The sequence below is a fragment of the Passer domesticus genome, chromosome 9 (assembly GCF_036417665.1).
Source record: "Passer domesticus isolate bPasDom1 chromosome 9, bPasDom1.hap1, whole genome shotgun sequence".
In the NCBI taxonomy this organism is placed as follows: domain Eukaryota; kingdom Metazoa; phylum Chordata; class Aves; order Passeriformes; family Passeridae; genus Passer; species Passer domesticus.
In genome coordinates, this window is record NC_087482.1 from 16,083,330 (window position 1) to 16,098,620 (window position 15,291).

General features: G+C 52.6%; 1 protein-coding gene across 1 annotated transcript; it reads right to left on the reverse strand.

Moving 5' to 3' along the window:
- Positions 1–7,666: 7,666 nt before the first annotated feature.
- Positions 7,667–12,446, reverse strand: LOC135307233 (uncharacterized). The gene is made up of 10 exons (XM_064431819.1): positions 12,378–12,446; positions 12,218–12,289; positions 12,029–12,130; positions 11,463–11,570; positions 10,333–10,389; positions 10,060–10,131; positions 9,875–9,973; positions 9,317–9,430; positions 8,526–8,691; positions 7,667–7,995 (listed from the first exon to the last, which is right to left on the reverse strand). Exons 3-10 carry the CDS (start codon positions 12,102–12,104, stop codon positions 7,833–7,835), a joined length of 855 nt encoding a protein of 284 aa, XP_064287889.1. The 5' UTR covers positions 12,105–12,130; positions 12,218–12,289; positions 12,378–12,446; the 3' UTR covers positions 7,667–7,832.
- Positions 12,447–15,291: the final 2,845 nt, after the last annotated feature.

The window sequence follows — 15,291 nt, forward strand, 5'->3', positions numbered from 1 at the left end:
CAGGCCAGCCTTTAGCTGCTGCATCCAATTGCTTAGAGAAGTAAGCAACTGGTCTCCGGTATGGGCCAAGGTCCTGTGCTAATATTCCCAAGGCCATTCCTTGCTTCTCATTGGAGAACAAGAGGAAAGGCTTACTCACGTCTGGCAATCCCAGAGCTGGAGCTGACATGAGGGCTTTTTTCAGCTGGTGGAAGGCCTGCATAGCTTCCTTTGTCCAAAGGATTTCCCTGCTTTCAGTTGCAATAAGTTCATATAAGGGCTTAACAAACAGTCCATAGTAACAGATCCATAACCTGCACCACCTCGTCATCCCCAGGAAAGTTCCTAGTTCTTTTGCAGTCTGAGGTTTTGGGGTCTGGCATATTGCCTCCTTCCAGCTTTGGCCCAGGGTACATTGTCCAGTACTGACTTTGTATCCCAGATAAGTTAATTTCTGTTTTACTGCTTGAGCCTTTTTCTTTGATACCCGGCACCCTTGGAGTCCCAGAAAGTTCAAGAGGCTTACCGTCCAGGCCACGCATGCTTCACTTGTCTGTGTGGCTATGAGGATAGCATCTTCGTAGCAGCTTTGCTTCCTCTGGAGGGGCTTCCCAGGCCTCTAATTCCTTTGCAAGTTGTTCTCCAAACAAATTGGGTGAGTTTTTAAATCCCTGTGGGGGTACTGTCCATGTAAGTTGAGTTCTTTGCCCACTTTTAGGACTTTCCCATTCAAATGCAAAAAGTTTCTGGCTGGCTAGGTAGCTAGGAAGGCAAAAGAAGGCGTCTTTAAAACCTGAAACGGTAAACCAAGTTAGTTCAGGTGTTAAGCAATTTAATATCGTGTAGGGATTGGCCACCACATGATACAGATCCTCAGTTATCTTGTTCATGGCTTGCAGATCCTGTACTAACCTGTATGACTCATCAGGTTTGCTGGCTGGTAGGATAGGGGCATTAAAATCAGATTGACATTCTTTTAATAATCCTAGATGTAAAAAAGTTCTCAATTACTGGGCTAATTCCTTCCTTATCTTCCTTCCTCAGGGCATACTGTTTAACTCTGCCAGGTTGCATTCCCTCTTTTAGTCTGATCTGAACAGGCGGAGCATTTTTTGCTCTCCCTGATACATCAGAGGCCCATACCCCAGGGAACACCTGATTCATTACGTCTTCATCGATTTCAGTTTCCCTTGTGACTTGACTGGTGGTTAATATCAAACTCAATATTTCTACATACTTTTGATCATTTCCCTCCAGAGTAATTTCCCCATTTTTGAATGCAATAGTTGGCGGTCATTGTCCCAGCAAATCTCTGTGCAGAAGTTGCTCAGGGGAGTTGGGCATATATAGAAATTTGTGGATCCCCCACTGCTTTCCCAGTTTGTATTTTAGTGGCCTAAAGAAAAATGCCTTTTCAGTTTGGCCAGTCCCTCCCGTAACTGTAGCATAATCATCCCTTACAGGCATCAAGGCTGTATTTAGAACCGAGTATCTTGTCCCAGGAAGGTACTCGCTTCTAAAGGTTGACTAGGAATTTCCCTTCTTTTTCCATTTCTCCCAGCTTTAGTTTTACAACCAGAGAGCCTGCTGGGGTAGTCTCCTCCAGCCCCCCCTAATCCTCTTGCACATGGGCAACCACCCCTCCTCTCCTTTGATTCCCTTGACCATTCTCTTTCTGCTTTGGAAAGTCCTTCTTCCAATGGCTCTGTTTCTTACAGTTTGCACATTGATTTCTGCCGGATCGAGGAGGGCCTTGCCTGGGTGCTCCCTGCCCGCTTTCACGTCTTTCTTTCCGTTCCTCCTGCACTATTGCTATTAAGTTTTTCATCCCTTGTTTATCCCCTTCTTCTCTGTTGCTAAAGACTCTCCAAGCCTCCTCCAATAAGTTTCTAAATTCCGTATATCTTCTTCTCAGACTTTTTAGAGTTTGCATCAAATATCCCCCTTGGACTGTCCCAAAAATAGATTAATTAGTTGTTGTATCCCTCTCGGATTTCCTGCAGTCAGGATGACCCTCCCCGAGAGTTCTTTTTTCCCAGCCCGACGGTGGAAGAAAGAGTCGGAATTCTTCAGCTCTGGTTCACAAGGCTGTTTATTGTCTCTTATCTAAACCATTCTTTTTCAGACCTGCAGAGGCCTGATCTGCAGGTCTGTCATGGGCACGCTGCCCACCCCTGGGCTGGTGTCTACATTTTATACGAGGAATTACATGTACTTTATTTGTCATTGTTTTCCAATACCTATCACCTCTGTTAGACTGTCTACTTCTAGTCTAAACCAATCCAAATGTGCCACCATCACCAAGAAGATGGAAGCTAGGAAGAAGAAGGAAGAAAAATAGGACAATGCCCAAATCCCTCCATCTTGCCTCCTAGACCCCCTCTAGTAAAATCCCTGAAATTCCACTTTTCACCCTAGGATTAATTCATTATCACTCTACTTAAACTTCCGTGACTTGTGATTCTTCATACAAGGTTGGTAATTTGCTCCATGGGTAAAGATCAAAATCCCAAGTGTCTCTGGCTTCCTGCCAGGATTCCCCAGCCCTCTGCCAGGGGCACGTGTCATCCAGGGCACCCAGAGGGGTGTCCTGGGTTCCAGCATATCCCCAGATCAGATGCAGGGTCCAGTGGTGCATAGCGTCGCATTGTGTTTCTCAGGTGGTCTAGGAACTCTCTGGGGGATTCTGAGGGTGCCTGTTTAATAGCATATAAAGCTGACCAATTTATAGTTTCAGGCGTTGCTCTTTCCACTCCCAATGTAAGACAATCCTGATAATTTTTTAGCCTCTGTCTTTGTACTGGTTGGTTCAGGTTCCAGCCTGGGTCCTGGAAGTGGAAAATGTTCCTTTAGATCCCCTGGTTGTTGTGTAAAGTGGTCTGCTACCTGGTTCCCGGCTGTCTCTAAAACCATCTAGCTTTCTGTTTCAGTGAATGTGTCTAATAACAATTGAATAGCACCCCAGTCTGGATTGTGCTACTTCATAATGTATCCTAGATGTTTAGCAGTATTTATTTGATCATTTTGGTAATTTCCTGCAATCCTTTTCCAAGCTTCCAAATCAAGGGTGGAGAAGGGCACCTTAACTAATATCTTTTCTCTGCCTGGTTTTACTGTCTCCTGCAAAGGGGCCTGCAGTATTTGTCCTCTGGTTTGGGATGCTATTGGGCTGCCTGGAGGGGTTGGAGCTGGTGTCTTCTCCAAAGGAGGAGTAGGAGTAGGAGTAGGAGTAGTAGTGGAAGAGGTCGACTTGGTGGTGGAGGTGGTGGAGGTGGTGTAGATGGAGCCCCTCCCAAGTCTCTAGCCCTTCCCCCCTGCCCTCCCAAGTGAGGGGCAAATAGGTCAGCTAGATCTTGTTCTTGTTCCTCTAGTGCTGTGCGATAAACTTTATCTGTCCTGCTGCATCTCTGTCTTATGCTACAGGCCGAGCAGCCCCATTTCAGTTCTCCCATTTTGCTTCTGTTTTCTCTTTCAAGAGCCAAAACGAGGGGGCTCTGATGCCACAGTCCCTTTGCCAATCAGGGTTATTTTGGAGGGAGAAAAACATATCACAATAAGAAACCTCCTCCCATTTCCCTTCCCTCCACAGAAACAACATTAGCTGTAACAGGGTATTCTATTCCAATGTACCTGTAGGAGGCCACCTTGCCCCATCCTCCAGGTGATAGAATGGCCACCAATGGGAGCAATATATAATTAGGCTTTTTAAAATTTTGAGTGCCCCCTTTGCCTGCTATTTCTCTCCAATGTGCTAAGACACACCCTAATGGGCTGGCTTTAGGTACTTCCTTACTCTGCCTTGTTCCCATGATGTCTTTTTAGAGCAAGCTTTAGCTTATTCAGTTCCAAATGTCCAGATGTGAGTCTCAAATCAAAACTCCTTTTTTCCCCCCCTTCTTCTGAGTTATTTTTAAAAAGTAATAATTAATCAAATAATCAATGTATAGAAATATTTATAACCAATTTAACAATCAATAATATTTTAATTAATTAAATGTTATTTACATTAAATACAACTTAATTTAATAATTAATATATAACAATCCACCATTAACTTTTCCTTGTTTGTTGTTTTCTCAGTCCCACACAAAGTTACAAACTCCTATGGGTACAATCCAAACCACTGGGGAGAAAAGAAAAGGAAAAAATTCCTTAATTCTTCCTTTTGATACGGCGGTGCCACTCCTTTATCCTTTCCCAATCCTCTTCAAAGATGTCTTCCCATGTCTCAGGGTCTAGGTGACTTTTTCCACAGATTAAATTCACTATTTCACACTTTGCATGTACCTCTTGGTTATAGTATCTTGGCAGTTCAGGGGTGCATGCATGGCATGCAGGTCTCTGTCTATATGAAACACAATACCACCTCCTCTGACACTTTCTGCACTGAAGGAGAACCCAAGCTGTGTGCCAGTCTGGCTCCCAGTGAAAAGCTGTCAGTCTGCACACAAAACAAGGAATCACCCCTTCAAGCCCCCAGGTCAAGGCGTTTCTAAGCACTCTTTCAGCTGCGGGGTGTTCCCAGTCAAAGGCTCGATAGCAACGTGTTGAACTGCGGTATATCCCTCCCAAGAACACTCTGTCTCTCCCTCCGTCCTCCCGTTCTATGACTCCCCAGACCCTGACGGATGAAGAGACTGACTGGGTTCAAGCTGCAACCACCTGTGTAGAGCATGTCTCGGAGGCCGGGCTCTCCCAGCCCAGGCTTGAAGTTAGGCAGCCACCGTGGGCAAATCACCTCTCACTTGTAGAAAAAAAAAAAAACAAACCCCAAAACAACCCCAGCACACCCCTTAATGCAAAGGCTCTCCTAGTAACAGCTGTCAAGACTGAAGGGCAGTGTTATCGCACAGCAAACACTTAACTCTTAGCCCAGGCGGGCTTGCTGGCTGCCTTCAGGTGGTTCCTGCCCCTTACCAACCAGCGGCGCTTGCTTGCAAATGCCGACTTGTGCCGTGCTCCTGCTAGCTGTGCTATCAGCTAGCAGTGTTCAAAGCAACCCTACAAACCGCGGCTGATGCCCCGAGTGCCTGCCAGCCGTGCTGTCGGCCCGCTGCGCCAAGAGCAATTTGGCAAGGCCCAGCTCATGGCCCTGCACCACGCTGGCCCCGCTCATTGGAGCCGCCCTGCACCACGCATGTGCTGCCGGCCAGGGGCTGCCTGCGCTGGGCATGCGCTGCTTGCTCTCCCAGGCGCTGCCGGCTGGCCGCCGCTGCCCCGGCTTTGCGCCGCCTCTGCCTGCCGCGCCGACCTGCGCCACGCTCACGGCGACCCGGCGCCCTTGAAATGTTCTTTGAAAAACCACAGTTACCAGAGAAACTAAACCAAGACGTCACTCCCCGCAGCGTGTTTCACCGTTCACTCACACACACAAGCACGCACGTCCAGACGTGATAACCATACACAATCACAGTTCAAACCAACGCTCCGCCAGCTGCTCTGTCAGCTGGGGACCCCCCGCCACCGGCCTCTCCCCGGCAGACGATTGCTTGCAAACTGCTTGTGCAAAACTGCACACAAAGACGTCTCTTATGTGACTTATCAGTAGCCAACCCTAAAAAAAAGAAAGGAATACATACCACTTCTGTCCATCAACTTGGAGACAGAGGAGCTCCTTAGTCTAGGCTTCCTGAATTCCCTGGTCTTCTCCTGGCCTTATGAGTAGAAAAGTGATCTGTAGCTATGATATTTTATTAAAAATCCTTTTCTAGGATTTTTCCCCTCCTGAGGAGCTGAGGGCCCCAGGAAAGAATTGCATACAATAACTATCTGCTGCTGTGGAATGCAACAGGTGCATCTTCCATTGGTCCATGTGGATTGTTTTCACTTGATGACCAATCACAGCCAACTGTGTTGAGCCTGTGAGCAGTCACAGATTTTTGTTATGCATTCCATTCTGTTCTTCTTCTTTGTAGCCTTCTGGTCATTTTTTCCTCTCTGTTGTTTTAGTGTAGTTTTAACGTAGTATTTTAATAGAAAATATAATAAATCAGCCTTCTGAAATGGAGTCAAGCCTCATGTCTCCACACCTGGGGTGTTCTCCCCAACAAATTATCCATTTTTTTTAAGGCTGCAAAGTTAAACAGGTTGGGCCAGTTGCTGAGAGTTGAAATGTTGACTATTTGTTGTTGATAGCTTCATGTAGCAATCACCTCTTGTTAATAGTTTTTCTTCAATTACCTGTTAATGGTTAGAAATCAAGCGCAATTGTCCCCCTGCTGCTTCCCCAGAGCCTGCAGATAGCAGGGTGGGGGGGGTGACATCAGAGCTAGTATGCAGATGAGAATGCATTTCACCAAATTTTGCAATTTTTCTGGAAAAAAATTCCTAAAAACAAGAAGCCAACATGGAATTATGAAACCTAAGTAATGTCTGAAGATGAAGAACTTAATCCAGTATCTGCTAAGATCCTTTTTACTTTTCACCCTAACCTGAAAGGATGTCAGCAAGAAAGAGGATCTGGAATGTTAGTCCAAAAAAGCGGAATTCCCACTACTCCCTCGAGGACGGAAGCCCCAGCTCTGCCTGCATACCAGCGGACACAGCTGCATCATCCTCCTCCTCCGTGCCACTCCTGGGAGCAGCGGGGGTGCGGGCGACCTGTCCTTTCTCCCCAGCCTGAGCTGAATGTTTTTAATAAAGGCATTAAAAAGGAGAAAGATCTCCTGCCCTGTTTATGACACTGGTATTGTCCTTCATAGCAAGAAGCTTCAGAAATTTGCATTTTCCTATGCCCTTTGTACCTTGGCAGAGGTTTCTTAAGTAAAAGGTTAAAATTCAACACATAATTCTACAATTTAAAATTTAAATGCTTAGTCCATATATTGCCAACTTAATTGAACCCCCCAAAACCTCCATTTCAACAGCAGCCCCTGCCTGGATTCTGCCTGCCCACACCGTGGGCATCCACGGCTCCTCCTGGGCATGGAGCTCAGTCAGTGCTGGTGCTGGGTGGGCTTTGCTGCTGCTGCCACCTGGACACTGGGGTGACCGCTTGTCCTGGGTCGCAGTGTAAAGATGTATTCTAATGCCATCCTCAAGAGCTGCTGAAACCTGGAGGGGCATTGTTTCTTCCTTATCTCCTGTTAATGGGCCCATCAATGTCTTGCCACATGACTCAGAGATAACTCCCTCCCAGAGCCATTTCTGTTTCATGGCTAATCAAGGACCCACAGCTTCAGGCAGAATGATATCAGCCCACTGTGAGATGCTCTGCCCATGGGGGAGGAGCTAAGCATCCCCAGCTGGATATAATCTGGGTTTTGGGACACAACAAGCAGTCTTTCCACTGGATTCCCAGAGGAACCGTCGCCCTTACCCACTGCTTTTCCAGAGGATGAGAGCTACCAGATTGTTTCTACAGGATCACCACTTCCACAAGTCCATTTCATCTGGACGGCTACCACCACCCTAACTAGCAGGGTGTCAGCAGGCTGTATTCTGACCCTGTCAGTGGTTTTTCTTTTGTATTATTGCATGTGGTTTGGGTTTTTTTCCCTTTTTCTTATAAATTGTATTTCTGACTTGGAGTCTCTCACTGGTTTTGCTTCCCAACCAGAACAAAGATCCTTCTCTTTATTTAAACAGAAGAATGGGCCATTGCCTACTCTGCAAGCGGGGGGGTGGGGGGGAGGGGTGGGGGGGTGTCACCTTCAGTGAATCCTAGAGGGCAAAGCCAGGGGTCTCAGAGGCAGAGGGAGGGATGTGTTGGTCTCAGGAAGGGCTGGAGGGTGCTGGGCTGATCCTGGGGTCCCTAGAGGTACTCGAGTTGGCTGGGATGGGACAGACAAAGATAAAAAAAGGGATGAAGGCAGCTTGGGGAGGCCCATGGGGAGAGCAGGTGGCAGTGGGATCTACGGGGTAAAAGGAGGTTCCCTCTTAGAATGTTGTTCTGGGGTCCTCTTCACAGAAGACTTGAGAGGGCTGTCCAGGCCGTTCCTGCTGCTGGAGGAGCTGCTCACGCTGTCTGGCTGTGAGGTGCAGCCACCGTCTTCCAACTCCTGTCCTGAGGTGCTCCTGTGCAGAGAGGAGGTGGCTGAGGCCCCAGCTGCCAGTGGCACACAGGGACCCTCGTGCACAGCAGGGCCCAGAGCTGGCAAGGCTCCCCAGCACGGCTGGAGCTGCTGGCACAGCTGGGCCCAGCTGGACAGCTGCCCCTCAAGGCCCCGGCCAGCAGGGCACGGCTCTGGGCAGGGTCCCTGGCCAGGAGCGGGCCCCAGAGCACCTCTGCCTTTCAAGGGCAATCTCGGCCCTGCTCTTTCTCCTCCCCGCCCCTCTCTGCCTCTGCCCCGTGCCCCTGGTGCTGCTCTTGGCCAGGCAGCCTCAGTGGGAGCCAGCACTGGCTGCAGCCCCAGCGGGGCCCCCAGGACAAGGCCCAGCAATTGAGAGGCCAATGGAAGCACTGGGCAGCAGCAGAACCCTCAGCAGAGTTATTTGGACAATCATGGGCTGGCCACAACTCCACTGCAGCCTCAATGGGAATGCTCCCTGTCCACGCTGGACTTTGAGAAGAAGCTGTTGGAGGGGGCAGGCAATAAAACACTCACTGTTTTCTGTTCCAGGAATACCAGATTCCAAAGCAGCATAATATGAAGACAAGCTCCAAATAAAGCATGCCTGCCAGAAACCCTAGCCAGCAGCCGGTTCCCTGACAGAAACCCCTTCCGAGGCCATCCTGGGCATTGGGAACAGGTCTTGTGGTGCCGGCTGCATCTGTGGGAGCGATGGGGAGTGTGAGCCCGTGCTGTGCTGCACTGCTGAGCTGGCAGCACGGTGGGTACGGGCAGGACGTTCTCTGTTGCCCCAGAGCTGGGGCCTGCAGGCACCTTGCCGCCCCTTGGCACAGGCTGTGCCAGCCAACAAAGCCCAGCAGGCCGGGAGGAGAGCCCGGGGGCAGCGCAGCTGCTTGGGCAGTGGCTGCTGCCAGGGACACGGGCCAAAGCCATCCCTGAGCAGCCACTGTCACCCCTGGCCCTCCCTGCCCCGTGACAGCTCCCCCAGCCCCAGGGGACAGTCTCAGGCCCTGTCAGGACCCAGCGCAGCCCCTGCCCAGTCGGGAGCCAGGGCTGGCTCTGGCCCTGGGCTGGCGGCAGGGCTCCTGCTCGGGGCTGCTCCTGTGCCTTGGGCCTCTGGGCACTCAGGGCCAGCTCCGCAGCAGCTGCAGCGCCAGGGACGTTGCTGCACCAGTCCCGTTTCCCCGGGGCTCTGAACCAGCTTGAGGCCTGGAAGCCCAGGCGCCTCCAGCTTTGGCTGCTGCCGGGCTGGGCAAGGGCAGGCCCTGGGGGAAGAGCTGCTGCCACACAGCCCCGGCCAGGGCTGAGCCCGGCACAGCAATTACCTGCTGTGCCTGTGCCCGTGTCTGGCTTTGCCTTCCTTCCTGCAGCTAGGGCTGCCAATGAGCCACTGCTTCTCCCTGAGTGTTCCTCCTCCTGAACAGCCTTTTGGTCCATCACTTGAAAAAGGAAAAAAGGGACAACTGGATCAAATGGAAATATTCCCCACTGGGTATGTGTCATCTTCATCAGGAAATGCTTGTCAAAGTCACAGGTAAAGATCAGGAAAAAGCCCAGGTAACTGGGGCTAGGCCAGTGCACTCCCTTGAGCAAACAGCTGCACCTCCTGATCTTCTCAGAGACTGGGAAATGGCAGGGGATCTCAGGCCCACGGTACAGTTGGGGTACCCTATCAGCTAATGCCAAATTCCATCCTGCAGAGGCTGGGGAGGAATTGCAGCCAGGCCAGGCTGGGAAACAGCCCTGCAGGGTGTGAAAGCAGCAGCAGGGCAGCGGGGCTGCCATGGATCCCTTCCTGCTGTGCCGGGCACGGCGTGTCCAGATGTGCAGCCAAAGACTCCGGCTGCCGAGTCCATGGGGAAGCATGAGAGAAATGCACCCACCTTGTCCTCCGGGTGCTTCCTTCTGTGTTTCTGTCAGAAATTCATCTGCTTCATGAGACTTTTTAGCTGCAGTATCTTGGGTCTTCCCTTTTGGAGGACCTGAAGAGAAAGTAGTTCCATTTCCCAGGAATGGATCCCACAAAAGCGGGGCTCAGCCTGTGGGGTCGCAGGGACACACTACTCACCCCTGCCATGGGAGCTGGGTTGGGGCCAAGCATCCAGCCCTGGAGCTTGAGAAGTCCTCCCTGCAGACACACCTGTAACACAACAGCCACAGAAGCTTCTGCCATCTCTGCTGATCTGCACGGGCACCACTGAGCCGCAGGAGCGGTGAGGGGATCGTGCAGGGCGCAGGCACACACATGCATGGTTCTGTGCTGGCACCTGCAGCGCTGCCCCCCTGGCCCAGCTTTGGGCTCTGAGCTGGCAGCTCTCCCAGGGGAAAGGCCTTGACCTACCCTCAGCATCTCCCAGAGCCTCAGTCCTGGATGTGGGGCCTTCACCAGCAGGTTCAGCTGCAAAGAAAGGCAGGACAGAAGAGCTCCTGTGGCACTGCAGAGATCCTCAGGCTGCCCACAAGGCTCAGCCCCGGGGCACAGCCCTGGGCCCGGCCCCTTCCCTCTCTGCTCTTCTCTGTGGCTGCACAGAGCACACGGAAGGACACACTGGCACAGCACACGGGAGGAAGATTGAAAGCTAAATGCTCCTTCCTCCCACTGACAGCGATCCTGTGGGATCCAGAAGGGATCCAGAAGGGAGCAGGGCAAGAATTTCAAAATCCTTCAGCCCTTACATAATGTTAAGGGAAATGGCTTATGAGTGAGCTCTTGTCACATTGATCCTGATTATTCTGTCAAGAAAGGCACACGGAGGAATAGCCTCCAGCATCCTCCAGGAATTTCAAGCCATTTTCCAGCAGGGCTTCCAAAAAATCCAAGTCATGATTCCAGTCTTGAAGGGATCAGAGATCAGAACGATATCAGTGGCATTCTGGGATCCCCTTCTGCCACAGGGAACTGGGCACTGCCAGGAGGTCGGCTAAGGCCGTGGGAGCCAGATGGGAATAGACATGGCCAAAGCAGCACAGGGGCCTGGGGAGCTCTGGGCTGGCTCCTGGTCACTCTCCACACTCTTTCCCTGCACTCAGCAACATCCCAGGGAGGGGTGGCTGGAGCAGCCCAGGGCCCCGGGGCTCTCTCCTTCACATACAAAAGCCCTGGGGCAAACTGCAGCAGGCAGTGCCACAGCTATCCATCCCTCCCTCTGTCCCTCCTGCCCTCCTTCTGTGGGGAAACCCCCCAGATCCCAAGGGCAAACAGCCAGGCCCTCTCAGGACACACTGGAGCCTTGCTCTCCCCCTCTGTCCTTTCCCCACCGTGGGCACCCCGTGCAGTCGCTGTCAGGTTTCAGGACATGTCTCCCATGGAGGGACCCCAGCAGGACTGCTCAGTATCCGAGTGCCCTGAGCCTGCTCGGGATAATTCCCCTGGGCTGTGCCGCTCTAGTCCAGGCTGTGCCTGCACTGCCAAGCAGCAGAGAGGGCAGCTCAAGTCTCAGCAGGGCTCAGGCCCAGAGGCACAGCAATTACCTCCTGTGCCTGTGCCTGGCATGGCCTCTGTTCCTTCAGCAGAGGCTGGCACGGAACCACTGCTTCCTCCGGGAAATGCTTCCTTCTGCACAGGCTCTCCTTTCATTTCTGGAAAATGGAAAAGAGACAGCTGGATCAGATGGAAACATTCCTCACTGGGAATGGGGAAGGTGACAACTTCAGGAAGCATCACTTGTGAAAGGAATGCATAAGGATCAGAAAACACCCAGGATTTTGGGACAACCCAAGGCTGCTTCCTTCCCCAAACAGCCCCAAAATCTGATCTGCCTGGACACCAGGAAATTGCAGGGCATCTGAGGGTGGGCATGGCCTGTGGTGCAATTGGGGCTGTCTGCCAGCTGATGCCAAATGCCTTCCTGCAGAGGCTGGGCAGAAGCTGCAGCCAGGCCAGGCTGGGAAACAGCCCTGCAGGGCGTGAAAGCAGCAGCAGGGCAGGGAGGCTGTCATGGACCCCTTCCTGCTGTGCCGGGCACAGCGTGTCTAGATGTGCAGCCAAAGCCCCCGGCTGTTGAGTCCCAGGGGAAGCATGAGGGAAATGCACCCACCTTGCCTTCTCTGCAGACATTCCTTCAGCATTTGCCACATGACTTCTAATGGGTCCTGGAATTTCTTGCCTGCCATGTCTTTGGTCTCTCCTGTCGGAGGACCTTAAGAGAAAGTAGTTCCATTTCCCAGGAATGGATCCCACAAAATCAGGGCTCAGCCTGAGGGGTCAGCAGGGACACACTACTCACCCCTGCCATGGGAGCTGGCTTTTTGTGCAGCATCCAAGGTAGGAGTTGGTGGAGTTGTCCCTTCAGACACGGCTGTAAAACAACAGCCAGAGAAGCTTCTGTCACCTGTTTCTTACCAGTCAATCAAACATTACGCCTTGGTGGGACAGTGAGAACATACCTGCAGAATGCCCAGAGGGCTTCACAACTTCAGAGCGCCAGGCTAATGGAGGAACCGTCCCAGCATCCCAGTCTGGAAGCAAACCAAGATGAGAACTGTTTCCATTGTGTGCCAGGGCTGGCTCTGGCCCTGGGCTGGCAGCAGGGCTCCCGCTCGGGGCTGCTCCTGTGCCTTGGGCCTCTGGGCAGTCAGGGCCAGCTCCGCAGCAGCTGCAGCGCCAGGGACGTTGCTGCACCAGTCCCGTTTCCCCGGGGCTCTGAACCAGCTCCAGAGGCCTGGAAGCCCAGGCGCCTCCAGCTTAGGCTGCTGCCGGGCCGGGCAAGGGCAGGCCCTGGGGGAAGAGCTGCTGCCACACAGCCCCGGCCAGGGCTGAGCCCGGCACAGCAATTACCTGCTGTGCCTGTGCCCGTGTCTGGCATTGCCTTCCTTCCTGCAGCAGGGGCTGGCACCGAAGATGGAGTGCTTCCTTCAAGAAATGCCACCTTCCACTGAAGCACTATGTCCATCTCTTGAGAAAGGAAGGGAGACAGCTGCATCAGATGGAGCTGTTTCCCACTTGGGCAGTGGCATCAGAGGGAATATTTGTGAAATTTATGGTGCAGGAAAATGGCCAGATTACAGTGGCATGATGAGAGCACTTCCAGCTCCAAACAGCCACCCTTTTCCTAATCTGCAGGGCTGGATATTGTGGGGGATCTCAGGGTGTGTTACAGTTTGGGCATGGCCTGTCAGCTGATGCCAAATGCCTTCCTGCAGAGGCTGGGCAGAAGCTGCAGCCAGGCCAGCTGGGAAACAGCCCTGCAGGGCGTGAAAGCAGCAGCGGGGCAGCAAGGCTGCCATGGATCCCTTCCTGCTGTGCCGGGCATGGCGTGTCCAGATGTGCAGCCAAAGCCCCCGGCTGCTGACTCCCAGGGGAAGCATGCGGGAAATCCCCCCACCTTGTCTTGTCTGCAGGGGTTCCTTCAGCTCTTGCCTCATCTGTTTGGATGGTTCCAGGGAGATCTTATCTGTTGTGTCTAGGATCTTCCCTGTTGGAGAACCTTAGAGAAAAATAGTTCCATTTCCCAGGAATGGATCCCACAAAAGCAGGGCTCAGCCTGTGGGGTCAGCAGGGACACACTACTCACCCCTGCCATGGGAGCTGGACTTATGTGCAAAATCCAAGGTAGGAGCTGGAGAAGTCCTCCCTGGAGACACATCTGTAACACAACAGCCACAGAAGCTTCTGTCACCTGGTGCCTGCCTGGTTGTCAGCAATCCCTCCTTGCAAGCACACTGAGAACATACCTGCAGGAGGCTCCAAGGGCTTCAAAACTTTATTCATCCAAGGTAATGGAGACGCCTTTCCAGCAACCTCATCTAGAACGGAGCACGGATGAGAACATTTTTCAGTGTGTGCTGGGATCCCCTTCTGCCACAGAGAACTGTGCACTGCAAGGGGGTCGGGTAAGGCTGTGGGAGCTAGACATGAATGGACATGGCCAAAGCTGTTGGGGCCTGGGGAGCTCTGGGCTGGCTCCTGATTACCCTCCACACTCTTTCCCTGCCCTCACCAACATCTCTGGGAGGGGTGGCTGGAGCAGCACAGGGCTCCGAGGATCTCTCCCTCACACACAGAGGAAATCCTCCCTAAAACATGGGGGCAAACTGCAGCAGGCAGTGCCACAGCTATCCCTCCCTACCTCCCTCTGTCCCTCCTGCCCTCCTTCTGTGGGGACACCCCCCAGATCCCAAGGGCAAACAGCCAGGCCCTCTCAGGACACACTGGAGCCTTGCTCTCCCCCTCTGTCCTTTCCCCACCGTGCGCACCCCATGCAGTCACTGCCAGGTTTCAGGACATGTCTCCCATGGAGGGACCCCAGCAGGACTGCTCAGTGCCCTGAGCCTGCTCGGGATAATTCCCCTGGGCTGTGCTGCTCTAGTCCAAGCTGTGCCCGCACTGCCAAGCAGCAGAGAGGGCAGCTCAAGCCTCAGCAGGGCTCAGGCCCAGAGGCACAGCAATTACCTCCTGTGCCTGTGCCTGGCATGGCCTCCCTTCCTGGAGCTGAGGCTGGCACGGAACCACTGCTTCCTCCGGGAAATGCTTCTTTCTCCGCAGGCTCTCCTTTCATTTCTGGAGAATGGAAAAGAGACAGCTGGATCAGATGAAAACATTCCTGACTGGGAATGGGGAAGGGGACAATTTCAGGAGGCATCACTTGTGAAAGGAATGCATAAGGATCAGAAAACACCCAGGATTTTGGGACAACCCAAGGCTGCTTCCTTCCCCAAACAGCCCCAAAATCTGATCTGCCTGGACACCAGGAAATTGCAGGGCATCTGAGGGTGGGCATGGCCTGTGGTGCATTTGGGGCTGTCTGCCAGCTGATGCCAAATGCCTTCCTGCAGAGGCTGGGCAGAAGCTGCAGCCAGGCCAAGCTGGCAAACAGCCCTGCAGGGCGTGAAAGCAGCAGCGGGGCAGCGAGGCTGCCATGGATCCCTTCCTGCAGTGCCAGGCACGGCGTGTCCAGATGTGCAGCCAAAGCCTCTGGCTGCTGAGACCCAGGGGAAGCATGAGGGAAATGCACCCACCTTGCCTTCTCTGCAGACGTTCCTTCAGCATTTGCCACATGATTTCTAATGGGTTCTGGAATTTCTTGTCTGCCATGTCTTTGATCTCTTCTGGTGGAGGACCTTAAGAGAAAGTAGTTCCATTTCCCAGGAATGGATCCCACAAAATCAGGGCTCAGCCTTTGGGGTCAGCAGGGACACACTACTCACCCCTGCCATGGGAGCTGGCTTTTTGTGCAGCATCCAAGGTAGGAGTTGGTGGAGTTGTCCCTTCAGACACGGCTGTAAAACAACAGCCAGAGAAGCTTCTGTGACCTGGTTCTTACCAGTCAGTCAAACATTACGCCTTGGTGGGACAGTGAGA